The sequence below is a fragment of the Culex pipiens genome, chromosome 3, assembly GCF_016801865.2.
Source record: "Culex pipiens pallens isolate TS chromosome 3, TS_CPP_V2, whole genome shotgun sequence".
Taxonomy (NCBI): domain Eukaryota; kingdom Metazoa; phylum Arthropoda; class Insecta; order Diptera; family Culicidae; genus Culex; species Culex pipiens.
In genome coordinates this window covers 156,493,587-156,520,957 of record NC_068939.1, presented here as the reverse complement: position 1 = coordinate 156,520,957, position 27,371 = coordinate 156,493,587, and the positions used below count along the sequence as shown (strand labels likewise).

General features: G+C 44.6%; 2 protein-coding genes across 3 annotated transcripts; one reads left to right on the top strand and one right to left on the bottom strand.

The window, feature by feature from the left end:
- The first annotated feature begins 2,065 nt into the window (after window positions 1-2,065).
- LOC120413836 (nucleoprotein TPR) lies at window positions 2,066-19,345 on the top strand. 2 transcript variants are annotated; one of them, XM_039574794.2, is made up of 8 exons: window positions 2,068-2,683; window positions 3,023-8,676; window positions 8,739-8,936; window positions 9,060-9,856; window positions 17,783-18,207; window positions 18,268-18,536; window positions 18,604-18,763; window positions 18,822-19,345. In XM_039574794.2, the coding sequence occupies exons 1-8, from the start codon at window positions 2,425-2,427 to the stop codon at window positions 19,046-19,048; spliced, it is 7,989 nt and encodes a 2,662-aa protein (XP_039430728.1). In that variant the 5' UTR covers window positions 2,068-2,424; the 3' UTR covers window positions 19,049-19,345. The 2 variants fall into 2 exon arrangements, with proteins under 2 accessions (XP_039430735.1, XP_039430728.1); XM_039574801.2 differs by lacking the exons at window positions 17,783-18,207; window positions 18,268-18,536; window positions 18,604-18,763; window positions 18,822-19,345 and adding an exon at window positions 12,424-13,048 and having other exon boundaries at window positions 2,066-2,683.
- On the bottom strand, window positions 19,336-26,569 carry LOC120413852 (DNA repair protein complementing XP-C cells homolog). Its single transcript, XM_052710213.1, has 4 exons — window positions 26,175-26,569; window positions 25,309-26,082; window positions 23,248-25,061; window positions 19,336-19,692 (listed from the first exon to the last, which is right to left on the bottom strand). The coding sequence occupies exons 1-4, from the start codon at window positions 26,387-26,389 to the stop codon at window positions 19,400-19,402; spliced, it is 3,096 nt and encodes a 1,031-aa protein (XP_052566173.1). The 5' UTR covers window positions 26,390-26,569; the 3' UTR covers window positions 19,336-19,399.
- Window positions 26,570-27,371: the final 802 nt, after the last annotated feature.

Below are 27,371 nucleotides of genomic sequence, written 5' to 3'. Positions count from 1 at the left end.
CCGCAATGATTCCAAAAAACGCTGCCGCAAAATTTACATCAAAACAGAACCACAGAAACTCAACTGTAGAAGAAGATGCCACTCAAGCAACATCGCCAAAAGGCCAAAAGGACGACCAGCAGCAGCAATCTGAGCAGCAGTCCACGAAGGATAAGCAGGTTGCTCCGAAGGAGATGACTCCACCACAGGATCTGGCTTCCTCCACAGTAGCGGGCCCCTCAGCAGCAGCCTCGACATCGGCAGGCAGTTGAGCAGGCCTACCGGGCTAATAGTGGGGCAAAAGGCCATAGCCGAGGATGCCCAGATCTTGTCCTGCAAAGTCCTGTGCAAAGTCACCGTTAGAATTCCTGAATTCCATACATTTTTGTGTCCTCATGTGCTGCCTTGCACGTGCTCACGCTCAACTTAAAAACAAAAACACATCACACAAACTGAGAAAAGACGGGTGTTCCGGATCGAGCCCTTCAAAAATAGTGGACTGTATTTTGGGGGGGGGTTTTCACAGCTCGTCCAGAGCACACGCGGGTCAACGACCTTTCTTCAAAATAAGGCCGAAGAAATAACACAGTTTGATGTGCCCACTAAACACTTTATTTCACGCGATCGGGGCGGTACAAAATACGCGGGGGTTCTGCGAACCAAGCCGGTGTTGGCTGAATACTTAGTTTATTTACATTCGCGATCGTACATCAACCTATCTAGCGCCGTCGGGCTGTACCGTACGGCTCTCTTCTCTCTACTTTCCCTCTCAGAATTCATTTTGCTATAAAAGAGCATATTAGGGTAAAGGGCGCACTGTTCTACCTCACTTCATTTCTAAACAACGGGCGAGCTGTCACGACAGCAACGCCATCAGCGCCGGGTGAGTGGATGCCGAAACAAAACTGCATTTGAAATAACCGTTTTTGGAGGACGATGGCCATCTCTATCGAGGTTTTTAAGCGAAGATGGCGTTCGAATGGTGAACGCCCGAAATGTCAAAATCACGCAGTGGTACCAACATTACGGAAAAAGTGTGCCATGGCATGACAGCCACTTTTTTTTCTAATGTTGGTGCTACTGCGCGATTTTGACATTTCGGGCGTTCACCATTCGAACGCCATCTTCGCTTAAAAACCTGGATACAGCAATTCCCCACGAAAACAGCATGATTCGAAAAAAAAGTTCTCCGATCGGGCTCAGAATTATTCTGGGGGTTCCTTTGCCGAAACAATTAGACCCATATTTTTTTGTTTGGCCATTAGGGTGACCTACGCCGTGTTAGGATGGTCCAAAAAATGGCAATTTTCGTCGATTTTCGAAAAAACAACTTTTTTCAAAAAATCATATCTCCGCGCCATTTCATTCGATTTTAGCTGTCTTAGACGCAAAAGAAAGGTTATTAGTTTGGCTATTTGGGAAAAATAGTAAGAAGTTTCAAAAATCTAGCTTAACATTTGAAAAGGTCATATGAAAACTTAAAATGCTGTTTTGAAGCTCTCGGGACCAAAGGGCCTATGTCTAAAAATATTTTTATCGGATTCCTCGGAAAATTTCACATAACATATCAAAAAATGGTGAATTTTATGTTTTCAACACTCTGAGATACGATTTTTTGAAAATAAAAACTGGGTTTTTCGACGCGCCACGCGCAAAAATGGGAAAATGACGAAAACGGGAAAATCAACTTTTTTCACTAAAACTGCGATAACTTGAAAATTTCAGCGATGACCTATGTTAGGGTACCAAAAGTTGCGTATTTCAATTACAAAAAATTTGGTACCCTTAGATGTATAGGTCATCGCTGAAATTTTCAAGTTATCGCAGTTTTAGTGAAAAAAGTCGTTTTTTTTCAAGTTTTCGTCATTTTCCCATTTTTGAGCGTGGCGCGTCGAAAACCCCAGTTTTTATTTTCAAAAAATCGTATCTCATTCATTTTCACCTCGGAGCTCTCTCGAATTAACGAATCCTCTCTGTAGCTTAATACACGCAGATACGCACAGACTTTTTATCCCAAATCTGCGCAGACATTATAAATGTTGGCATCCCTGCCGTTTGACAGCTGTCGTACCTCTGCTGCTAAACTGAAAGCGTTCTCGAACTCCGCCATCATTCGCAAAAAAGCCGATCGTCGTGGTGCGTGTGCTTTTGTCTCTCCTCGCTCGTTAAAAACCAACCTGTCCACGGGTAAAACTACCGGAAAAGAACCCGCTACGTGGCCCACGCGTGAATTCCGCCGGAAAAGAGACAAATTTTCGCCGCGGAAACCGGAAAAATCGCGATTCTTTCCCGTCGTCTTCAGCGCGTTTGACGGCGTGCACACACACACATCCGCACGCACGCACACCCAGAGTTTCAGAGCCTGCTGAGAAGAACGCCATCGACAGAGTCTGGAAGAGAAGTTCCCGTTAGCGAATCCTAGCTCTGGCCACCGAAACTCGCACGATGGAGGTGGACGAAAGTCCGGAAGTGACGACCGCGGGAGAGGCGGTTCCGGCGGCAGAGGTTGTGGAAGCGGTAGAGGAAGCGCCGAAGGTGGACGGAACGCCGACTGCGGTGGGATCGTTGCGGTCGATTTTGTCTGCCGAGGAGCTGGAGGTGATTCCGGGGGAAACGACGAAAAAGATCGAGACGTATTACGAGCAAAAGTTGGAGGAGTTTTTGACGGCCAAGGCACTGCTGGAGACGGCCAAAACCAATGTTGGTAAGCGTTTTGTGGGGGAAATCTTTTTTTGGGGTTATTTTTTGCATTTCGTCTCGCAAAATCAGCCATTGTTGCAAACGCGAGAGAAGAAAGTGTTGTGTGTTCTTTTTCTTGTTTTCTTTTTTTTTGCGAGCCGGGTTCACCCGGCGTCTGTCACGCGTGAATTCGTTCGGGACTAGTTGGGGAGGTCGCCGCCAGGGTTCGCCGGTGAATTTGTTTTGGTTCATTTGACGAAAAGCCGCGACGCGGTTTTTGTCCGGTTTGTTTTGATTATGCTGTTTCGTAAATCAGGGGGTTTCTTCAGCACTCTGGTTGATTCGGGTTTCCTTCTTTTTTCAGAGCAAACCAAGGTCGACTACGAGAAGCAGATCGAAGAGTTGACGCTCAAGTATCAGGATGAATCTTCCAAGTTTCACTTTTCCCAGCAGAGCGGCAAAGAGCTGCGGCTAGAGCTGGAAGACGCCAAGCAGGAGCTGACCCAGGCCAAAGACAAGCTTAAGCAAAACGATCTGGACACGGCCCGGTTCCGACGCGAGCGCAACGAAGCCGTCAACGAGCGCGACACGCTGTTGAATTCGGTTGAGCGGCGCACGCTGGAGGTCGGACGACTGCAGGCCGATGTGGTGGCGCTCGAGCAAAAGCTGAAGGTGGCCAACGTGACCAAGTGCGAGGCACTCGCGAAACTGGAGGAAATCCAGAGCAAGGAATTCTCCCTCGACTTTAAGGAGAAACGCATGGACAAAGAGCTGTCGATGCGGGACAACCAGATCCAGAAGCTGAGCGACGACCTGCACCGTGCCCTGCAAGACCTGCAGAACGTGCGTCGTGACCAGAACTTCAAGTCCCTCACCACGGACACCAAGCTGACGGAAAAGACTGAAGAGCTGAAGATCGCCACCGCCCAGATCGCGCACCTCAACGAGCAGAACCAAGAGCTGTCGGCGAAGGCCGAAGACATGGCCAACAAACTGCTCCAGCAGAGCGGGGAAACGCGCAAGATGATGGACCACTACCGGAAGGAGCTCCAGTCGCAGACCAAGCTGTGCGAACTGTACCAGGAGGACTGCGAAGACAACAAGAAGCAGACCGAGGAGCTCGGCACGGCCGTTTCCGAGCTGAAGAAGCTCCTGAACGAAGCCAGCGACGCATACGGTAAGCTCGAAACGCAGCAAAAGTCACTGGTCCAGAAGCACGAGAAGGAACTCGAAGCCAAGGACCAAACCCTGCAGCAGCTGCGCGACGAGCTGAAGAACGCCAACGAGCTGCTCAAGCTGGCCAAGGAGGAAAGTCTGGAGCATGCCGTCGAGAAGCTGGCCCCATCTGCGGCCGCCACCAGCCGGCTCATCAAGTCCGGCATGACGCTCACGGAGCTGTACACGATGTACGTGAAGACGGCGGAAGATTTGCAGGTGGAGAAGAAGGAAAACAGCAAACTACAGCTGCAGATCAAGAACATCGTGCAGGAGCTGGAGGAACGGGCGCCGGAACTGACCCGCCAGCAGAACGAGTACCAGAACCTGAAGGACGCCAACGAGGAGATGAGTCTGCAGCTGAACAAACTCATCGAGGAGAACGCCGACGTGCGGTCCGAGCTGGTGGCCATGCAGGACAAGGTGCGCTACCTGGACAACGAGAACAAAAAGTACAAGCTCGAGCGGGGCGATCTGAGTCGCCAGATTTGCCATCTGCTGCGCGAGATCGAACAGATGCGCGGAGGGTACGCTTCCGAGGCGGACCAGTCCATCTCGTCCGACATGAGTGCCAACGAGGTCATCACCAAGAAGCTGGTCACCTTCAGCGACATCCAGGAACTGCAGGAGAACAACGTCAAGCTGCTGCTCGTCGTGCGTGACTTTAGCGCCAAGCTGGAAGAGCTCGAAATCGCCCAGAACGCCATGAGTCAGGCCACGTTCGAGGCCAAGATCGCCTCGTACAAGAAGCAGCTGCAGGAGATGCAGGAAACGCGCGAGTACCAAACGCAGATGATGCAACAGTGCATCCAGCAGCGCGATCGCTACAAGAAGATGTACCACGACGCCATGCGCAGCTACAACGCGGTTGGCGGAAAGGGTGGCAACTTTGGTGGCAGCCTCAACGGATCACTCTCCGGAGAAAACGCCGACGTGGCGATGGACGAAGAGATTCCAACTGTCTCCACGGTTAGTGCCATTTCCAGCGAAGCCGTGGCCGAGAAGGAGAAGAAGATCTCCGAGCTGGAAGCCAAGGTGAAGGAAACGCAAAAGATGCTGACCACGCTGAAGGAAGAGTACGACAACTACCGCAAGGAAAAGCTCACCAACGACAAGATGTTGAACGAGCAGTTCGATGGAATGCGCACGGAGATTCGCGAACTTTCCTCCAAGAACATCAAATTCTCCGCCACCGTCGAGTACAACAACGAGCAGATCAAGATCCAGCAGAAGAACGTTGCCACGTACAAGAAGCAAATCTCCACCCTGGAGGAACGCAACAAGAACTACGAAACCACCATCTCCAAGCAGGAAGCAACCATCATGTACCTGAAGGACGAAACGATGAGTGCCCAGTCGAAGCTGGCGCGTGCCGAAGTTCAGGTTGAAAACCTCAAGCACGAGTGCCGCATCCTGAAGGACGCCGAGTCCCGTCTGCAAACGGAACGAGAAATCCTGAACCGCGAGCGTCAGAACCAGAACCTTCTCCTCAACAACCTCGAAATGATCAAGGTCACCATGGAGCGTTCGGAGGCCGAAGGCCGCATCCGACTGGAAACCCGCCTTGACGATGTCTCCCGTGAATGCTCAGCCCTGCGGCGTCGCCTCCAGGAAGAGCAGGATCGTGCCCGCGAACTCACCACTCACCTGGAGCGTCAGCTGCAGACGGCGAAGCAGCGCATGGACGAGGAGGTGGCCATCGCCGAAACCGTACAGGCGGAGCTCAAGAACGCTCGCGATGAGCTGGAGATCAAGTCGCGCAAGATTGACGACCTAAACAAGAAGCTGCAGGAGACGCTTTCGCCCAACGACGAGGACAATCCGGTGACGCAAGCCAACAAGAAGATCCGCGAGTTGGAGGCCAAGCTCAACGAGAGCGACATTGAGATTGAATCGCTCCGGAAGGAGCTGACCACCGCCCGCGAGCACGTCAAGCAGTACTGCAACATGTCCGAGTCGTCGGAGAAGGAGCTGAAGGATTTGAACGAGCTGTACACGACGTACAAGACGCAAACCGAGTCCGAGCTGCACAGCCTGAAGAAAAGCGAGACCGATCTGAAGGCGCAGGTGGAAGAGCTGAAGACGGAGAATTCGCTCAAGAAGACCGGCGAGCAATTGACCGCCTCGACGGACGGTGAGTCCGAGCTGCACAAGTCCCAGGTCGAGCTGAAGGAGGCGCTGGAGAAGATCAGCGAGAACAACAAGGACCTGCGGGAGCTGCGTGAAAAGAACAACTCTCTGCTCGAGCAGTTGCAGGTCGCCGAGCAAAAGTACGCCAACGAAATGGTGCAGCACTCGACCGACATTCAACAGCTGACCACGCTCAAGGAGGAGGTCCAGAAAACGAAGCTGCAGTTTGACGAGCTGAAGCAAGCGCGTGACCAAGCGATCGAACGTTTCAACACCAGCGAGGAGTGCTGGAAGAACCGGGAGGAGATCATGAAGAAGGAAATCGACCAGCTCGAGGAACGCCTCTCGGATCTCAACTCGCAGAACGCTGCGTTGCACGATCAGATTCAGAGCTTGAGCACCAAGTTGTCGATTACGGCGGCGCAAGCACTCGAGCAGAAGGCCGCAGACGAATCGATGAAGGACGACTCGGTTGCGATGGACGACTCGTCGGTGATGAACAAGTCCATTTCGGACGAGGAGAAGCGATCGGTCGACCAGCTGCTCCAGATCATCAAGTATCTGCGCAAGGAGAAGGACATTGCCGTGGCCAAGTTTGACATTCTGCGGTCGGAGAACGTGCGCGTCCAGTCCGAGCTGATGATGTTCCAGAAGAAGATGGAGGAAGCGCAGGCAGATCTGACCGCCGAGCGGGAGAAATCGGAAACGGGAGTCGTTACGGCGGCCAAGCACGAGGAGATTCTGCGCAAGCTCGAAACGTTCAACGCCATCACCGACAGCAATCGCGTCCTGCGCGAGGAGCGTGACAGTTTGAACAAGAAGATCAAGGAACTGTCGGAGCGACTGCTCAAGTCCGAGGACGAACTGTTCCCGCTGCAGGAGAAGGTGCGCGAGTTGAGCGTCAAGATCGAATCGGCGACCAGCGAGAACTCAACGCTGCGGCTGGAGGCAACCCGCTGGAGACAGCGTGCTAATCTGCTGGTCGAGCGATCGAACAAGACCAGCCCGGAGGATTGGAAGCGGCTGCAGACGGAGCGGGAAAATCTGGCCAAGATGTTGACCAACGAGAAGGAACTGCTGAAAAAGTCCAGCGAGGAACTGAACTCGATCAAGATCGAGAAGGGCAAGTTGGAGGCGGAGATTGCCAACCTTGGCAAGCAGTTGGCCAGCTCGGCGGATCAGAACAAAAAGTACGCTGAGGAGTTGGATGTGCTGCGCCAGGCCGGTGCCAAGATGACTACCGAAATTGGCGAGGTCAAGACTACGTTGACGAAGCGCGATGATGAACTGAAGAAGCTTACCGACGAGATTGCCAGCAAGGAGGAACAGTTGGCCGATGCCAAGAGCAAGGAAACTCAGATTCGGAAGATTGCCAAGCGATACAAGGATTCGTACATGGATCTCAAGAAGCAGGTCGATGAGAAGGAAGGCGAGGCAGGCAAACCAGCTGCTGAGGGAGTATCGACTGGCGAAGGAACGAGCGGAGAGCAAGCGGACAAGGCCGGTGAGAATAACGTGTCGGAGCTCAAGTCGCAAATCACTTCCTCGCAGGAGGAGATTGAAAATCTCAAGAAGGAGAACGAACTGATCAAGACCAAGCTGGAGAAGGCCGAGCGCAATCAGGACATCCTGAAGGACGTGAAGCATCGCATTTTGAGCTTGACCGAGATGAAGAATGCTGCCACGCGAGATTTGAACGCCGCCCGCGTCCAGATCCAGTCGTTGGAGCACGTGCGCGATGAAAATGAGCTGCTCAAGTCCCAGCTGGACGGTCGTATTGCACGGCTGAACAAAGAGTTCGCCGAGCAGGACAAGGAAAAGGTAGAGGCGATCACGAGGTTGACACGGGATAACGAACAGCTTAACATGCGACTGAATCAACTCTCTCGTCAGCTCGGCTTACAGCAGGCCTCGAAGCCATCGACCAGTGCTTCCGGCTCGTCGGAGAAGACTGCCACCGAGAGTCCGCGGACGGCCAATGTGAAGCCGATCCCCGGCCCTAGCGCCCAACAATCGGCAACGGTGACGCCACGCCGCGGAAGCGAAACTCCCTTGGCCAGCATCCGCCCGATGTCGGTGCAGTCGAGCAGTCGAACGGCCGCAGTTCTTCCCACCAGCCAATCGAACAACGTTGCGATCGTGCAAGGTTCGTCCTCCTCCTCGTCTTCGTCGTCCAACACGGGTGGCAGCGTAACCGCGCTGGTTCCACCCCAACAGCAAGTGCACACGACCGCCGGCAGCACCAGCGGCAATAACAATTCCAACGAATCCATGTCCTCGTCACCTACGAGCTCCCACACGGACTACATGCCGGCCACCAGTTCGGCCAACGTGGCCGTCGCCGCCGTTCCTCCCATGGGATCAACTACGGCGGCCGAAAGCAGCTCTTCGTCGACGTCCCAGCAGGAGAACGAAAGCATTCCAGCCCAGCAGCCCAACGAACAGCCGGGACCGTCTTCGCAGGTGCACGCCCTGTCCGCCAGCCAGCAGCAGCAACCGTCGTCGCAAACCGTTGCGCTGGTATCGCCCCACATCGAGGGTGCTCCGGCCGCCAACAGCAGCAGCAATGCCGTTGCACCGTCGATTCAGTCGTTGCCACTGGCGCAGCAGCAGCCTCCGCCCCAGGAGCAACAAAATCCGGCACCCAGCACCAGCGGAACCACTTCTTCTAATGTGAGTTGGTTGTGACCTTGACTAAGTGACCTTCAAACTAATCGTGCTTTCTTTCCCATCAGGCTCAACAGCTGGCCCTCAGCAGTCACCACCAGGCGTCGACGTCGAGCAACGCGGTGACCACATCGCAGGCTGCCGCCGGTCACAAGCGTCCGCGGGACGTCGAGGGGGACAGCTCGACGGATACGGTGGAACAGCCGGGAGAAAAGTCGGCCCCGGTCAACAAGCGCACCCGAATGCAGGGCGGAGAAACGTTCCAGGTATAGCTTTTTGTTTGTTGTATTTAAAATTTAGTAAATTGTGTGAAAGAAGAATATGTTCTTGCTCTGTTTTTCCTTGCAATGTCCGAAGCGTTTCGATGAACAACGTTTGCCTTTTTGCAGGGTGTGAGCGAGTCCGGGCTGGACGTGGAGTACCAGGTGCCGACCTCGTCCCAGCGAGACCAGGAGGACGACATCATCGTGGTAGATTCGGAGGAGGATGACGATGGCATGGCCGATGACGGAACCGCCGACGAAGGCACGGCCGAAGCGGACGACGGACCGTTCGAGGGTTACGAAGCGGAAGAGGCGTACGAGCAGGACGAACCGGAAATCGCCGGAAATTACGACGAGGGTGAAGGTCCCGATATCGACGAAGACAACGTCCAATCGGCCAACAACGAGGTCGACGTGGACGATGATAACGAAGTTCCTAACCAGTCGCAAAGCAGCAGCGCACAGGTCGCTCCGGACGCGGAAAGCTCCAGCAGCACCAGCGTTGGCCAAAGCAGCAACGCTGGCCCGTCAACCTCCACGGGAAGCAACCCGGCAACGGAAATCGCCACCAGCCAGAGTCAGAGCGTAACCGCCGGCGGAGACGTCCAGCAGATTCAAAGCATTAGCAGTGGCAGCGGAGAACCGGGCACTTCTTCGTCCAGCTCGTCATCGTCGTCGACTGCGGCCGTGACCGCATCCACGTCCACTTCTTCCTCCTCCTCTTCGGCTACGGCGGCCGCCTCGGTTGTAGCTTCTTCGGTCAGTGTCGCGCCGGCCCAGGCAGCGGTCGTATCCGCCTCGCCGTCCCAGAGCCGACGCCAGCTGGTGCTGCAACAGCAACAGGCTCAGCAGCAAAACTACGATGAAAGTGCGGACGATCGCATCGTGCCCAGCACACCGACGCTCACGCGACGAACCGATGGGTAAGGATTTGTTTGTCTGTTTTTTTTTTTTTTTCTTTTTTTTTCTAGATGAAACACCCGTAGACTGATGAAGCTGTATCAGCACATTCCAAATCTGATACAAATTATACTTTCCCATAATTTCGTTGCCGGCTAGCGGGTATTGGATTGGATAACAAACACACATGACGCGAACTTTTTTTAATGGGTTTTCACACAGTATTTTTTTAAAAGTTGCAATTATAAAATTTAATGTTGTAAAAATTCACAACTTGTTTCGTGTGGGACCCATATTGCAAAATTTTAACATTTGATCATTTCACAATATTCGATATTCTTGATAAATTTTTAAGATTTTGTGGAAATTTTGTATTTTCAACTAACAAATTTAGATTCAAAAGACCATATTATTAAAAAAAAAATAATTCGAAAAAGTAAAAATAAAATGTGGTCAATGAGTTTTTTTGTAAAAAAGTATTTGTTTTACAAAATGTGTACCTAATATGAATTATTATTATTAGTTTTATTAAAGACACTTTACCATTGCAATGGCATTCGTGTCGTATCACCTAATATGAATATTTGCACATATTTGCACTTAATATAAATATTTGCACAATTTTCAATATTCATGTCGAACGAAGTAGTATTTTAAGATTTTTCTAAAGTTGTTTTGTAAATAACATTTTTTTTTTGTAGTAAACCATTTTGCGTCAGTTGTTTATACAAAAGTGGTAAAGTTGAAGAACTGTTCTTAGAAAAATTATAGAAAATTTTCGGAACTTTTTAATAAAATATTTTCAAAAGATAGTTGGCAACCCAAAGAAAAAGCAATGAGCAATAGTGCACAATTAGGTTTAACGCCGACTCAATTTTTAGGTTAGCAATTTGACAGCTAGGCTGTACTGTTTACATTTTTTTCACGTGTGTCTCATTGAAAATGTGTGCGCGTGTGCGCTCGTGACGTTACGCTGTAAAACCTAATGGCGCAAAATTCCAGAGATATAATTCCATGTTTTTTTTTAAATTACGAATATTCTGTCAAACATAGTTCAAGCATAGTTCACTGCCCCTGATCGCATAAATGTCCCATATGCATTTTCATCGATTTCGAGTTATTGATGCAGTTTGGTTCAAAATTGTGTGCTCTTTCGAAAGAGCATATAACATCCAGTACTTTGTTCTAGATATCAGGAGGAAATCCAGTTTTTTCGCGAAAATATAACACGTAGCCTTATGTATGGGACAAACTTCAAATGCGTTTTTCTCAGCTTGCTGTTTTTGCATATGGGACATTTATGCGAACATGGGCAGTTCATAGCTGAGAAACTTTCCTACAACTAATTTGTTGACCACATTTTTTATATTTTTCAAAAATCTTTTTTTTTTGTATATCTCTGGAACCAGATGTTGCATCATCATGCACTATGGATCAAAAGATCACTATCCCAAAAGATATTTTGGGAATTTCAGTTTTAGTGTTTTAAATTTAACACTTTTAAATAAAAAAAAACGATTTTTTTGTGTACCTATTTTTTGCCGAAGACACCAAATCGATCAGAAAAATTCTTCTCAATATAAAGAATTTCATATTTTGACATACTGAATGTATGGACAAATTGTCATCCAAATAAAAAAAAATACAAAATTTAAAATCGTGAACTAATTTTCAAAGTCAATAGAACTACTCTAAGTACTTTTTGATTTCAAATCCAATTTTCTTTCTATATATGGAACAATTTTTTTTGAACATTATTTTTTAGTTTTCTAAAATTATGATTTTTTTTTTCAAAAAATTTGCAACACTGCCAAATATTCCTGCTCTTGCTGGGACATAGCTTAACAATTAAAATGTTCAAAAACGATATTTTTGCTCAAATCGATTTTTTTGTTGGTAAAATGTGAATTGAAAAATGCTCATGGTACAGATTTCAGAATATTTAGATACCATTTTTGAATTTACAGCTGTCAAATTTGTATGAAAACTTGTATGGACGAACAAATGACGCAAAATTACTTTTTTGGTCATAGGGAAGATCCCCAAAAATAAAAAATATTCATAAAATCATTTGTTGAAATATTGATTTCCGAAGACACTAAATCGCTTCGCTTTGCCTAGAGACGATGATTTTAGCGTGTTGCAGACTGGACTTCGCCATGTATGTGATGATTTTCCAAAACAGGTCGTATGCCTAGCAAATTATAATTGCGAATAAAACCAATTCCACCTGAATCGAATCCTCAACAGCATGTCAGCCGTTCATTGCCGACGGCACCCATCTACCCCGCGTACTAAAGAAAGGAAAGGGTTGATGCTTCACTTTTTCAAAAGGATAAGGGAAAATCTCCACGGTATCCCCAAAAAAGTTTCGCTTGGATTTGGACGGTTTTTGGGAAGGTATGAGGTCTAGGATACGCTCTAAGCAAGCGTTGCGACCAATGGCATAATTTTAAGAAACTAGTGAAATTCCATGCAAATTGTTAGGATACTGATTTCTGTTAAACAAATACTTGTTCTTCCTTGCATTTTATTTTTATTTTTTTCTTATGGACTAATATTATACAATTTGTTCTATTTCCCATCCAAGGTCGTAAGTTCTGCACCCACACATAGTCGCCCGCACACCCCAAGAGGATTGGGGTGTGTTTACATTACACAGTGCTACCCGACGCCCAGCTGCTAGAAAGTAAAACTTTGAAACATTAAACTCCCGTAATCGCCCCGCTGTCTCCAGAAGCGTGTCGTGTGAAGTCGTCACTTATCATAAGTAACCCAAACAAAAATCAAACAGTGTAGAACAGTGTGAGTCCACACAATCTCCAAGAGTCTAAACATACGAAAGGTGAAACCCCCTTCCTTCTCTCCAAATCGCCCTCAAGTGACGATTGGCGAGGTAGAGATACAGGCAAACAGTATATGTGTTTTAATCGTAATCTTAAAAAAACAAATAAGAAAAGGAAAGTAATTCTCGTAAGTAAAACTTGTGCATCGTAATACTGATAAACTATTCCTTGAGATATAAATATCTAGCGCGCCAGGAAGAAGAAGAAGAAGATGACAAAAAACGAACAGGATTTGATGATTGTCTCTAGTTGTGATTGTTTTGCTCATTTGTGCACGGACCTGTATCCTCTCTCTCTCTAGTTTGAACTGTTACGTTATTTTTTTGTACTCAAAAATAAAGTCGTTTGATGCAGGGTTATCAATCTCAATTTTAAAATTGGCAATATTTTAAACAAATATCCACTAACAACATGGAACAGATAAGTTTAGCAAAGCGTGTATCGATTCTGTTAGCAAGACTGGTTAGGGCCGAAGACTCATCGCAAAACATTGGCACAGCAAAAAAAACAAACATTCAAATAAATGATCATAACCGTGAAAAGCAATCTTAAAACTCGCTGTCTTCTTGTTTTACTTTTTTTTTGGTTCGCACGCCACAATCATCCACGCACACACACACATATAAAGTTTGCCTGTCAGGGGGTTTCGATTTTTCGTTAGGGACATATTTCGTTTGATCTAGTTTTGCTTACTTTTTACGATAAAAGAGCGTAGTTTACTTTCTGGTGGCTGGTCCAACGGGTGTCCTTTATATGTGTGTGTGCGCGTCTGTTTGTCAGTAATAACTATCCGAAATATGACCTTGAGAAACCTGCCCTCTACTGCCCAAATTTTTTTTTAGAAATTTTTTATTTTTCCCGTATTCAGGAGGTCATTTTGAGCAACTTTTGTTCTACGAAAAACTTAACTTCTCTTCTTTACTTCTTGTTTTATGTTTTTGTTGTTGTTTAATTTTTAGTATTTTAATCTTCATTTGTCTTGCTTAGTTTATGTTTAATTTTGGTAGTATTTGGCCTACTCTACCACCTCGTATCATTACATTTTGCCTATCTAATTTTGTCATGTCTCTACAGTAACTTTTTCAAATTTTTGCGTAAAATTTTCTAAAATTTTAAGAGTTCTTCTTTGCAATGCTTTTTAAAGATCAAAAATTGGTTGAAAAATTGATTTTTGGCGATTTTTAAAATCGAAGCCCGTCTAAAGGCGGGGTTGGGTTGTAGAGGGTTAATTCGTCGATGATTCTTATTTCCGTCTCATGACAGTTGGAAACAACAAAAAAAATGCAGAAATTTGTATGACCCATTCTCACACCCCAAAAATTATAAATTAAAAAAAAACAAAAGTTAAAAAATTAGAAAATCTAAATTTTTAAAAAATTTCAAAATTTTTAGCATAAAAAAAGGATTGAAAACATTTAAAAGCTCAAGAATAAAAAAAAACATATAACATCAAAACAATTTAAGAATTCTTAATTTTAAAAATAAGAAAATTATATTTTGGGACAGCATCAGCCGAGCCCGGATGAGCGGATGACTAGCGAGGACGTACCTTTTGCCCCAATAATAAACCGGTGATGCAAAATATCACATTAGAAACTAATGTGACCACTGACCACCATGTCGATGTGGCCTGCTCACCGTGACCTTGGCGGTTGTGGATTTAGATGAGATCCAATATTTTGTGGCCAGTTCTAGCAATATCGTGCGCACGATAAGGGCAAATTGGTTTTGAAACAATTTAGTCAGGATTTTTCGTCCCAGATGCTGCTGGTTGATCAAAAACAAAAACATCATTTCGATGGTGGCATTTGCTAGCACGTGGCTTGATTGTCTCACACATACAGTGACAGGTGCATGACAGTACGGTTTTACGTATTGGTATGTTTAAGCCGTGTTTCGGCTGTTGCTCACCAGACAGCGCTGGCGTCACCGTGATTTTATGGATTTATTAGGGACGATGGATTTTGAAAATAATTTGTATGGAGAGTCTCGTCTGTTTGTCTGTGGTATTATGATGATATTATGAGTATTATGAATGATATGATTTCCAAAAGAAATAGAAAACGCAATTTTCACCAAAAGAATATTTTTAATCGTACAATATGTTTGTACGTTTCTAATCAAACAAGCGTTTATGACAAACGCGATCATAGCAAGCTTCCCAACAACGCACACCGCGGTTTTGGTTTTCTAGTTTCAGTACGAGCCCTTTTGTGTGACTGTGTTGGTGTTTTGGTTCATCGTACCAGCGCACCAAGACAAGCAAATCCGAGGTACAAGTGAACCGCGTGTGCCGCACGGTGCAGGGAAGCTAGCCATTCAGCTTCTACGAAAGTGACAAAGTCAGAGATAGCTATTTTTAACAACCGCACCACTACACACTCAATCGCGAGAACCTTAGGAAGAAAGCCATTGGAGTCGCCAGCATTGAACACTTTGAAAACGAAATAAACGATGAAAAGCTTAGAAAGCTCCTATTGGAATCCAATGAACCCTGTTAAATAAACTTACGAAATCACGAAAAAATGAAGTCTACATTTAGGCGATTTTAGGAGCGCACGGGAAACAAAATGATTGTAGACGGATGAACAGTTATGCAAAAACGGACAGGGCAAAAGAAACCGAAAAGCTACGATATCTTACATATTGAAGGAAACATCGGTAGACAACCTACTACAAAATGAGTATAAGTCGAGCCACAAAATATATGCGCCAGCATTCTCGCGCCAGTATTCGAAGCTCAACTTGACAACTTGTCGACTTGGCGACGAAGCGTCAAAAATCGATGCAGTGTGATTTTTTGTCGATTTTTCCGATTAAAATTCATGCTGAATCGACATATTTACGAAGATGGAAATGACGTCCTGCCTTAAAGTAAAACCTATACCTTTCTTTAGTAAGAAAGGCAAAAACTTTTTTTCATTGTTAATTTAAGAATTATAAAAATCAGAGGTCCCATGCACCGCGTTTTGAACGCGAATCTAAACTCTGCCGTGAAAAGGCTGTACTCGCACACGAACTTCGCGTTTCAAACCAAACCTTGCACCTCGGGTACAGAACGCCGTGCGAACGACAATTCACAAAAGAAACAGAACCGGTAATTCACTATCACAGTCACGCAAGAGGCCATTACACTACCGCAAACAAACGAACAAACTCGCACTTTTTCGTGTTTGACAGTTTGCCAAACTCGAAAACTTGTTTGAGGCCAAATGTGAGATTTCAAAAAAAGTGTCCGCGTGGTTTATGGATGGTCCCATGTCCTTTTATATAGGGTGGCCACTCAAGTCGGGAAAAAGTCGGGAATTCGCCAAAATCCGCAAAAAAACGCGAAAAAGTCGGGAATTTTTGATTTTTTGTCAAAAAGTCCTTAAGTAACTTATTTCAAAGTTAAGGTTCCTTTCCCTATTTCAATCTATTTCAGAATGAAAAGGCCATTTGAGACATTAAAAATCTTAATAAATATTAAATGCATTTAACACAGATTTTCATAATATTTTTTTATGAATCAACAGATTTTTACTAATTTTTGTTCAAGATCTATTTATCAAACAAACTTAACTAAAAACAACAACAAAGTTAATTAAAAACTAAAAGAAAAATAGAACCTAATTTTAACGATTATGGCCAGCGTAAAGTTATGATTCTGTTTCAATATTGATTGAATATTTATAAAAAAGATTCCAACTAGAGTTCGGCAATGGTTTTTTTGGTGGAAAATATTCATTAAGCCACTTTAAATATTTTTTTCAAAGGTTTCTCTTGATCTTTTTTTTTGTAAGTATGGGTAAATTACTAGCTAGATTTCCAGTTTTTGGAAAACTTAAATATCGAATAAAATCCAATCGTTGTTCGTTCTGAATGAAAAAATTGAAAAACTTTATTACGTTTTGTAATATGAAAAAAAAAGAAAAAGAAAAAAATGAGTCAAATTATCGCGAATACAATTTCAATTAGTGTTTATTAGTAAATAATCAATTTAAAAATTTCGTGTTTCGTATAACCTAATAGAGTTTTGGAGTTCCTTTCAACTATGGTTTACACTATAATTCATTTAGATGTAATTTGATTTTCTAACAATGGATTTGGCAAGAGAAGGAAACATTAAAAAAAACCTTCGAGATTTGCATTATTGCGAATACGTATTAAAAGAGTTTTTCTCTTCAAACATTTCGCATAAAGTAAGTTGTAATACATGGAATCTTATTAAACTGAATTTTTCATTGAAAAAATTAAACAGTTAAATACTGACAACTGGATAAACCAAATCAAAATTTACAATATTTTGAAGGGAACTCAAGAAAGTTTGTTTTAACGAATTCCTAGATATTTTTCTAAATTCTTTGAAATCATGTAATCATGTTTTAAGCGTTCTATGATTTTAAATATAGTAAAATAAAGAATAAAATGTTATACATTTTCAATTATCTTCAACTTTTTGCCATTTCGAGTTGAAATGAAGTATCAAAAACTATACGTTTTCCATTTTTAAAAATTACAATTTAAATTATAAGTATTTTTTGGCTTTTAGTTATTTTTCAAATGCTATTATTTGTTTATGTTTCTACTCTGAATCAAAATAATGAGTGCTTTCATTTTCAAAGTATTTTTCAGGAGTTTGTTGTTGAGTTTCTTTTTTACGAAAATTGTAAAAAGTTTGATTTTTTTATTTGTTTAGATTTTTTTCGATGGTTGATATTAACTTTTTTTATATAAAGAGTTTTTTTGTTTGAAATCATTATTTAGATAAGAAATGCCTATTTATTATGGAAAAGCCGGGAATTTGAGTGGTCACCCTGTTTTATAGATTATTATTTTATTAGATTTTTTTTCAATTGTGCATTCAAAATCTTTTACAAAGTCCCGCCTGTGTGGATCAATCGGACCACGCTCTAGACTCACAATCCATAGGTCGCAGGTTCAAATCCTGCGGCATTGAAAATGTAAGCAAATATTTTTTTTTTTTTGATAGATTTTAGCACTTTTATTTTTATTTTTATGGTTTTTAAGTCAGGTCAGAAAAATATATCGATCGAAATCAAACGACCACTTGCAACAATCATGGTGAAAGACCTTAATCAATACCAACTTCTAAACGTCCAGTTTCAGCGAGGTGGTCAGCTCGCCCCACCCCCAAGTCCCGAACGCGCGGTTCACCTTCACCGAGGCGCGCCCCTCGTCGGCCTCCGCAAGTGTCGTCGCCCAGCAGCTCATCCCGGAGGGTATCGACGATACCCGGATGGATCTGTCCCAGCTGGACAGTGGCCCCAGCGGACGCAGCGTCCCGAACACACCCCAGCAGACATCGCCGAACGAGCACGAGCGGGCCGTTATTCATGGCAGCAGCAGCAGTAACGAGGCAGAACAGGCCGAACAGTTGGCTCCGAGCGGAAGTTCCGTGTCGGTGGCCGCCCAGGAAGAGGTCGGTACGGCGGATGACGAGGCGGGGCCTTCGGGGAGCAATCTGAGGGCTAGCTGCGAGGAGGGCGAGGGTCAGGTTCCTGAGGTTACGGTGTCGGCCGCTGAAGGTGAGATTGGGGGTTGGGTTAAGGGGAGAGAGGTGTTAATGAAGAGATTATTATTTTTAGATGACGATGATGAGTATGGTATAACCGAGTCTACGACGACGGCTGAACGGGTCGAGGAGGATCAGCCGGGTGGTTCATCGGAGGCGACCGCTGCGGGCTACACGGAGAAGGACGCCGGCATGGACGACGATGATGATGATGACGATCTGGACATTGACATGGAGGAGGAACGCAATAACCAAAGCACGGAGACCGCTGGCGATGAGGAGGAATCCGGGGATGGGGTCACGTCCGAAGGTGAAAAACCTGGCCCGTCGCAGGCCGCACCGGTGCGTATTTACCGTTGTAGAGGTGACCGATTCGAGGGGAGATTACATGATGTTTCAATCTTTCCAGATGGAGGAGGGCAGCGAAGCCGAAGTGCTGCAAACGCCTAGCAGCAACTTGAGATCACGATCGGTTCCGCGACACGGCACAACCGCCACCCGGCGAGGACGTCCCTTCGGCAAGCGAGGCGCCGGTGCAACCCGCAGCATGACCTGGACAGAGGGACGACGTAAGTATCCTGATCCTTGAGTACCATCTCCCAAAATTAAAACCTAACCTTCTCGCAGCTCTTAACCGTGCCGGTCCTTCGATCGCCCAGCAGCAGCACCAGGCAGCGTCCCAACATCACTACGCTCAGCAGCGATCTCCGCTGGGAAGTCCCAACCGGCAGGGCTACAGTCCGGCCTCTCCCCAGCAGCAGCAGCAGCAACGTAGTCCGTACGGTATGGGCAGCCCACCGATGCGACGAGCCACGCGCTCGGCCAAACAACGGGGCCGACCCTATCGGCAGTAAGCAGTGTAAGGTAGTTTGTTCCAAGGAAACTCGTCATTCCGCACACACGTTCATTGACCGCAACAGTCAGTTTTAGTTGGTAGACACGCTTGAACCGCGTTAGTTGTAAAAATTACTTCGGTTGATCTCAGATCAATTCAAGATTCTTAACTTCTAAGACATTATTACATGATTACAATTGCTATGCTAGTTCTGCATACTTGGGCTTTCAATTTCCCCACGCCGAATAGACATCACTTTAAAAAAGGGGAAATTTCGTTACATGAAATAATGCAAAAATAAAATCATTGAATTCGACAGAATGTTTATTGCTCAACAAGATGACAACGCAACCCCCAAACCCACGGCCTTTCAACCGGTCAGGTTATCAAAGTTGTACTTGTTTTGAAGCCGGCGCCGAATCAGCAGCCCCTTGATGAGCTTCTTCCAGTTTCCGTAGACGCGTTTTTCGTACTTTTCCTGTTCGCGCTTCTCCTCCTGGATTTGCTCCTCGTGCCAGGCGTCAACGACGAGATCGCGAAACTCTTCGCACACGACAAACCCGTCGTACACGGGGTGGCTGCTGCCGCCGTGAAAGTCGAAGCCCGTGACGGCCTGGGCGCAGTCGATGCGCAGCTTCTTGCAGATCCGATTTAAGCCGGGCACTGTTGAGGGGGGGAGAGAAGAAAAGAAAAATGGATGTTATGGAGAGAAAGCACTATCGTCGTAGGATCCTAGTTTTTAGCCCTTATTTAATGATTTTCAAAAATAAAACATCTATTTTTTTTTCATGAATTCTGAGACATTTTCTTTAAATATACTTTGTTCCAGAAAGAATCGTATTATTTCTTCATTCATTTATTGACCGAAATATAGTTATTTTTTATTTCATTAACATTTAATTAAGTACTGTTGTAATTTACTAAAATTCTGAGTTTTTTTTTACAAACATTAATTTCTCGATTATAATTTTAGATGTTTCAATTTTATTCTATCAAATTTATTTAATTTTCGAGATTCTTGGATGCAGAATTTCGGATATTTTGTTACCAGTGCCTTTGATTTTTTTTTTAACTTGAAGACTTTGTGGTGATTATCGCACTCGATCGTAATATTTTTTGGTCGAGAAATCCCGATCTACCATCGACAAATCGACAAAACCATCGAAAAAATCAATCAATCAATCAAAAATTGTATTAACAAAACCCTAAATTTCAAAATATTCAATTCATTGAAAAAAAAACAATTTTAAAAATTCAAGCATTTAAAAATTAAAAACCTTAAAATTTAAAAATATTAAATTCAATGATTTAAATATTTTTAAACTTTAGAATTTTTTAAAAATAAAGAAAATATTTTTAAGGGCTTTGAAATAAAAAAATAAAGTATTTTTTAGAATTACAATTCTCCTCAATTTAAGAAAATATATTCAAAATTTGCAATTTTGAAAATTACTTTTTTTTGTTTTAAAATTATTGTTTTTTTTTGAATCTCGACAAAATCTTCTTCAAGTTCGAAACTAAAAAAAAATTGATTTTGTTTTATTGTTGACATTTTGTTTAATTTATTTTTTAACACAAGTTCGAACACTCAGTGAGATTTTTTCGATAGTCAGTCGTAATTTCTCGATGGTAGATCGACAAATTACAATCGAGTGCAATAATCACCAGATTTTTTGGAATTTTCAACTTTTTTTTGTAAATGTTAGCCATTTCTATGGTTTTAAGGGAGCGTTCTTTGATGACGTAACGCAAAAATTTTGATTTTTGGACCCCCTTCCCTCTCGTAACAAAATTTCCACACAAATTTCGAAAAAAAAATGTGAAGCGTAACACGGTCTTCGACCACCTCTCCCCTCCAAATTTGGCAGTTGTCCATGGGACCATCCATAAACCACGTGGACACTTTAGAGGGGGGGGGGGGTTTGGTGGTTGTCCACGATCCATGCAAAAAAGTTTTTTTTTGTATAGACAATTGTCCACAAGTGAGTAGATTCCCAAAAAAGTGTCCACGTGGTTTATGGATGGTCCCCATACAAAAATGATATATAAAAATTAAAAAATCTGTAATTTTTGAGGAATTTTTGATCGATTTGGTGTCTTCGGCAAAGTTGTAGGTATGGATAAGGACTACACTGAAAAAAATATACACGGTAAAACAAATTTGGTTTTTTAATTAAACTTTTTGTCACTAAAACTTGATTTGCAAAAAAAAAAACACTTTTTTTATATATGTTTTAGGGGACATTTTTTTAAATTTAACTTCAAATACCAACTTTTCAGAAATTTCCAGGTTGTGCAAAAAATCTTTGACCGAGTTATAACTCTTTGATCAATCGTGTTTTTTTTTTCAGAAAATCGCAAAAAATTTCAACTTCATTTTTCGATGTAAAATTAAATTTACATTCAAAAAGTACTTTAGTCAAATTTTGATAAAGTGCACCGTTTTCAAGTTATAGCCATTTTTAGGTAAGTTTTTTGAAAACAGTCGCAGTTTTTCATTTTTTTAAATTAGTGCCCATGTTTGCCCACTTTTGAAAACAATATTTTTGTTAAAGCTGAGAAAATTCTCTATATTTTGCTTTTTTGAACTTTGTTGATACGACCCTTAGTTGCTGAGATATTGCCATGCAAAGATTTAAAAACAGGGAAATTGATGTTTTTAAATCTCACCCCACCATTTTCTAATGTCAAACTAAAATGGTCCGATTTCTGATGTTAAATAATGAAACATTCGTGAAATTTCGATCTTTTCGAAACCTATTTTTTCACATTTGTTGAAACAAGACTGACATTTTAACCGAGCCACGTAGCCTAGTGGTAACGCTCCCGCCTCGTAAGCGGTAGATCGGGGTTCAAATCCCGGCTCAGACCAACACAACTGGTGATCGTTTCTCTTCTGGATTCGATTGCTTAGTAAAGGGAAGGTAGTGTATCGTCACAAACTGGACCTTAACACGACACCTTAGGAAGGCGACCTATGGAATGTTAACATTAACCTTAACATGTTAACATTAAGTTGATAATGAAATTGCCACTGAATCCGCATGACTCTTCAAGGGTGTTCCCCTCAGGAACTGGGAAAGATTTTCTTTTTTTAACATTTTAAAAGTGCTAAATATTCAATATTACGACCTTCTGAAATGTTAGTCTTGAATATTTTTATTTCAAAATATTGTTATCGAAAAGATCGGAAAATTTCACGAATGTTTCATTATTTATTGGAAATCGAACCATTAGTTGCTAAGATATCGACATAGGGGCAGGGGGGGCAGAATGGACCAGGGGGGCAGAATGGGCCACCCTTGGATTTCAGCTTAAGAATGGATTTAGACCAACTATAAGGCAAGGGTCAAAAAACATCACCACATCGAAAACGATGTTTGAATTCATTGTATTTTTCGAATTATGAGCAAAAATGTAAATGATTGACAAAACCACGCAAATGTTGTTTATTTCGAGGTTTTCAAATAAGCTTTCTGAAAAGTTGGATTGTTTGAAAAACTTTTTTCAATGCTTATAATGTTACTAGATGTTACTACCAAGGTAATCAAACAACAACGGAACCTTCAAATCATTTAGAGGCTTGGTGGTGGAAGTGTTAAATTAAAATCCACTTGGGGGCAGAACGGACCACCCTTATTTTGCCTTATAAAAACAATCAAAAGTTATTAAATTTTGATTAAATGGATTATTTCACTCCTGGAAGCTTCACAAATCACGTTTAATGCAACATTAGTTGATTTTTTAATGGTTTTGATGCTTATTTGTAAATATAGTGTCTTTTTCGATATAATTACACTATTTTCAAAAATGTTTGTTTTGTTAAGTTACTATTTTTATAAAAGTGGTCAAACTTCATGGAAACTATGTTGGAGAGGTCCCTCAAGTCATTTCTTATCACCCTTCAACGTTGTATTAGAAGAAATGGCTTGTTTTCTAAGGTGGCCCATTCTGCCCCGCAGGGTGGTCCATTCTGCCCCGCACCCTGGAAAGTTAGTCGAAAAAACATTTTTTTTTAAGGTGGCTCAAAAATAGTTTTAAGTAAATTTTTTTCATGAACCAAGTAAACAACATTGAAGAGAACATTCCAAAGCATAAGCCTACTACACTGGATTCATAAATTTGTATGTTTTTTCTATGATTTTCGGTACATTTTACTCAGGCGGACCATTCTGCCCCCCCTGCCCCTACTTTACGAAAACCCAAGACAAAACTTACACTGCAGATGCACCGTCTTCTTGGGCAGCATGCACGCCTTGAACAGCTCCACGTTGCCGTACGCGTTGCGCGGCACGATCCCGTCCTCCGCCGTCGGCGGCTCGTAGTCCTGCGTTTGCCACAGCCCAAACAGTTCGAGCGGCTGCGCCGGCAACATCTGCCCGGCGGCCCGATCGTACTTGGGCCGTGCGTTGACCACTTTGTACGCACTTTCGAACAGCTTTACGGTGCGGGCTTGCTTGAGCCAGAGTTCGCGCGAGTGTAGCGTTTGGACGCATTCCCGCGCGTAGACGGGTTCCTCGCGGATGAAGCCGAGGGTGGGGGCGTCCGGTGGGTAGATTGCTTCGAATTTGAGGAGGTGCCGTTTGAGGGCGTAGAGCGGGTGGTTTTTGAACTCGCCGATGGATTTCGGGAGGGGTTGTTCGAGTAGGGCTCGGTTGAGGGCACGATCTTCCTCGATGTCTCGGGCCGTTGGTTTGCCTTTGAATTTGGCTAAGGCTTCGTCGAGCCATTCGTGTTCGATGCGAAGTTTTTTGGTGCTGGTGACGTAGTTGGCGCAGTAGCGTGTCGAGACGTCTTTGATGGTGCCGTCGTTGTTCCAGGCAAGGATGTAGACCAGCGGGGAGGAGGCTTGCTTTACGATGTGCTCCAGGGCGTGGACCTTTCCGCTGACGGCGTCGATTGGGATCCACTGCTCTTCCTCTTCGGCGAAGGCTTCGATCCAGACGTTGGCACCGCCGGACTTGGGCGATGGCTTTTGGTCCTTGTGGCCGCCTTCGTCGTCCGTGGACAAGATGCGGCGATCGAGTCGTTTGAGACGCTTGTCCACGTATTCGACCTTGACTACGATCGGTGATGCTTTGGAAGGTTTTGGCTGTTCAGCTTTTTTACGCTTTTCCACCTTCTTTACAGGTGGAGATTCTTCTTTGTTATTTCGAGACATTTTGTCAGCTGGTTTAGGTTCAGATTTTTTTGCCGGTTTAGTTTCCTTCACTGGTTTGACCTCCTTCGCCGGCTCAACCTTTGCTTTGTAGTCCTTCCGAATCAAAATCGTTGAAGACGAAGCGGAGGACGACGCCTTCGGTGGGTTCTGCGCCAGCTTCGGCTTCTTGGGACTCGTAGAGTCACTACCGTTTTGCTCCTGGCGCTGTTTGCGAGTCTTCCGCGGTGAAAACATGCAAATTTCCTGTAGTTTTACCTTCGAGGAACTCTCCTTGGAACTTCCCGGCTGCACTTCCTTCGCAGGCTTCGATTTCGCCTTCTTCGCGGGAACCGCCGCCATGTCGTCGTTGCCGTCCAGCTGCGGTATCTTCAGGGTTGATTTCGCCGGCTTTCTCTTGCTGCTTTTACTTCCACCACTCTCGTAGTCATGGTCTGCCTTGACGGTCTTGCTGGTGCCAGCTTTTACTTCCGGCTCCTTTTTCTTGCCTCCCTTGGCCGGCGGCGACGAACCCACTTCGCTCTGGGGAACTTTTTTCGGCGCTACAACCAGCGAAATAACCAGGCGGCACTGCACGCCGATTGCTCGCAGAAGAATAATGAATATGAGAACGTAATCTCTTCGACAATTAGCGGTCTTCGTTAGCATTTGCAGCCGTAGGGCGGTTTCCAGGTCCGGGACCTTGCGATACCGGTGAAACATGCGCTTATCTTTCAGGTCGACGATTTGGCGGAAGTATTTGGTGATCTGCTCAAAGTACTCGATGCTGGTCCGATCTTTGGGATAGCACTTTTGCGACGGGATTAGCGACAGCGCGATCGAGAGCAGCTTGGTGCTGTTGAGCGAAGTGTTGATGTAATTGCCCTGACCTATGCTGCCCATGTTTGCATAAATGTCCCATATGCAAAAACAGCAAGCTGAGAAAAACGCATTTAAAGTTTGTCCCATACATAAGGCTACGTGTTAAGTTTTCGCGAAAAAAACTGGATTTCCTCCTGATTTCTAGAACAAAGTACTGGATATTATAAGCTCTTTTGAAAGAGCACACGATTTTGAACCAAACTGCATCAAAAACTCGAAATCGATGAAAATGCATATGGGACATTTATGCGATCAGGGGCAGTATGGCCATCAGGACGTTGACCTTGTGCAGAACGAGCTGATTTTCTCGCCGATCCCGATTAACGATCCGCTTGATGCATGCTTCCACGTCGAATTCGTTGCAACGTTTCTTCTTCTTGACCTCAGACGGTCCAACATCCACCGTAATCTCAACATCGCCCTGCGGACGCCTCTCCTCCTTGTCCTCAACGTCCTCCCAGTCGTCATCGTCGGAGTCGTCCTTCTTCCGCGCGCTTCGCGCCTTCGATTTCCCTTTCGAGGACTCCGCTTTCTGCTCGCCCATGGCCAGCAGGTCGCTCACACCCGACGGAGCCTCGCTCGGAACCTCTTTCGTGGCGGCGAGCTTCGCTTTGGCCTGCTCGATCTTCCGGTTGAACTCGGTCAAACCATCAAAGTTGACGAAGCCCTGCGAGTCCTTGTTGATTTTGGCGATGAGCTTTTTGTTGGCATCGCGCTTGGCCTGTTCGATCTCTTCCGCCGACTTCTGGTCGTCATCCGCCGATTCATCGGAATCGGAATCGGACAGGCGCATTCCCGCGTCACAATCGAAACGGGGAGCATTTTCCGCGCTAGCTTTGGCCGGAGCTTCCGTGAAAAAGTCCGAGTTCAAATCCAGCTGATCCGCGTTTACGAGATGTTCGTCGCCGCTGTCGCTATCCGAATCTTGAACTTTTGCAGGTTTTGCCGAAGTGGATGGACTCGAACGATACTTCTCGTAAAGCCGTGTTCGTTCTTCAGCTGAAAGCTTCGATTTCGGTGCGGCACGTTGATTCCTACAAACAAAATACCCTCGATTTAATTCTACGAACCCCTTTCAGGTAGAAAATGTCTCGTTCAAGGCCAAACCGGTTTGGCGCCCCCTTACCTGGCGCCACTCGATTTCAATCCCCTCTTAGAGTTACTCTTCACAAGCTGCTCACTTTTGTTGCTGGCGTCCGAGCCGGACTCATCCTCCGAATCGGATTTAGCAACACCGGAAGTTTTCGCTCCTTTCTCCTTCCCCGGCAGCCATTCGTCCTCGCTCGCGGAAAAATCCGCATCCTCCTCCGCCTCGCTGTCGCTCATAAAATTGTCGCTCATTTTTAATACATTAAACACTCAGAATATTCCCGAAACTACGGAAATTACACAATCTATCGAAATTTCTGTGCCGAACCACAAAAACAACGCGCCGCAAGCAAGCGTTTTGCCTCCCCGATTTGTTTGCAAACACGTTGGCGTGAGTGAACTCGTTTTCTCCCCGGGGCGGTTGAGTTCATTTCAGTGACAGCAGATACTTGCACCCACTGAACGACACTGAAAAAAATCTGTTCGATTGAAATTTGCAATATTTTTTTTTCAATCGCTAAATTGGATAGTAAAGCCACAGAGTAATCCAGAGAGAGCACTGGCATTTGATTTATGGTTGCGTTACGCGGTACATCGTGGTACATCCCCCCTTCAGCAAAACTTTCGGTTGGCGTAACGCACGAGGCAAACTGACATTTCGACGCCAACATTTCAAAAAGCATCATATCTGGAGTTTTTTTTTAAAAGGTCCTATAAACAAAATTTTTAATTTTTGCTTTTTGGGTGTTTTTAGAACCGCCTTGAGTCAGGGGTGTTCAAAAACACCCAAAAAGCAAAAAATGAAAATTTTGTTTACAGGTCCTTTTCAAAAAAAACTCCAGATATACAAACCATGCGTTTTGTGAAAAACGCATTTAAATGTTGAGCATCCATTTTCAATTCCCATTTTAATATAAAAGCAAAATAAGATGTTCTAATAATAACAAACGATGAAAAACGTTGCTTTCATTGATACTTGATCATCCAAATTCAATAAAACATTATTTACGTCGTTTTATTTAAGAAAAACAAACATAACTTCTTTTGAAATCACCAACGTCTATATCACCCTGCTGTCATTGAGGGGGACGCTTTGTTATGATTCGTTTTTCTTCGCCGAATGTACATGGCGCTTTGTTCATGATGCTTTTTTTTCGTCACGAGGTTTATGTAGTCTTTTGTTTGACAGGTTGACAGGGCTATATAAACAGGGACTGCTGATGGCAGAGATTTT

Bases quoted from the DNA above. Each gene is read 5' to 3' on its own strand.
- LOC120413836 (XM_039574794.2), top strand. From the start codon at position 2,425: ATGGAGGTGGACGAAAGTCCGGAAGTGACGACCGCGGGAGAGGCGGTT. The intron at 8,937-9,059 runs GTATAGCTTTTT...GCCTTTTTGCAG, and splicing joins AGGGCGGAGAAACGTTCCAG to GGTGTGAGCGAGTCCGGGCT. The intron at 9,857-17,782 runs GTAAGGATTTGT...CTAAACGTCCAG, and splicing joins CTCACGCGACGAACCGATGG to TTTCAGCGAGGTGGTCAGCT.
- LOC120413852 (XM_052710213.1), bottom strand. From the start codon at position 26,389: ATGAGCGACAATTTTATGAGCGACAGCGAGGCGGAGGAGGATGCGGAT. The intron at 26,083-26,174 runs GTAAGGGGGCGC...TTTTGTTTGTAG, and splicing joins TTGAAATCGAGTGGCGCCAG to GAATCAACGTGCCGCACCGA. The intron at 19,693-23,247 runs GTAAGTTTTGTC...CCCCCTCAACAG, and splicing joins GAAGACGGTGCATCTGCAGT to TGCCCGGCTTAAATCGGATC.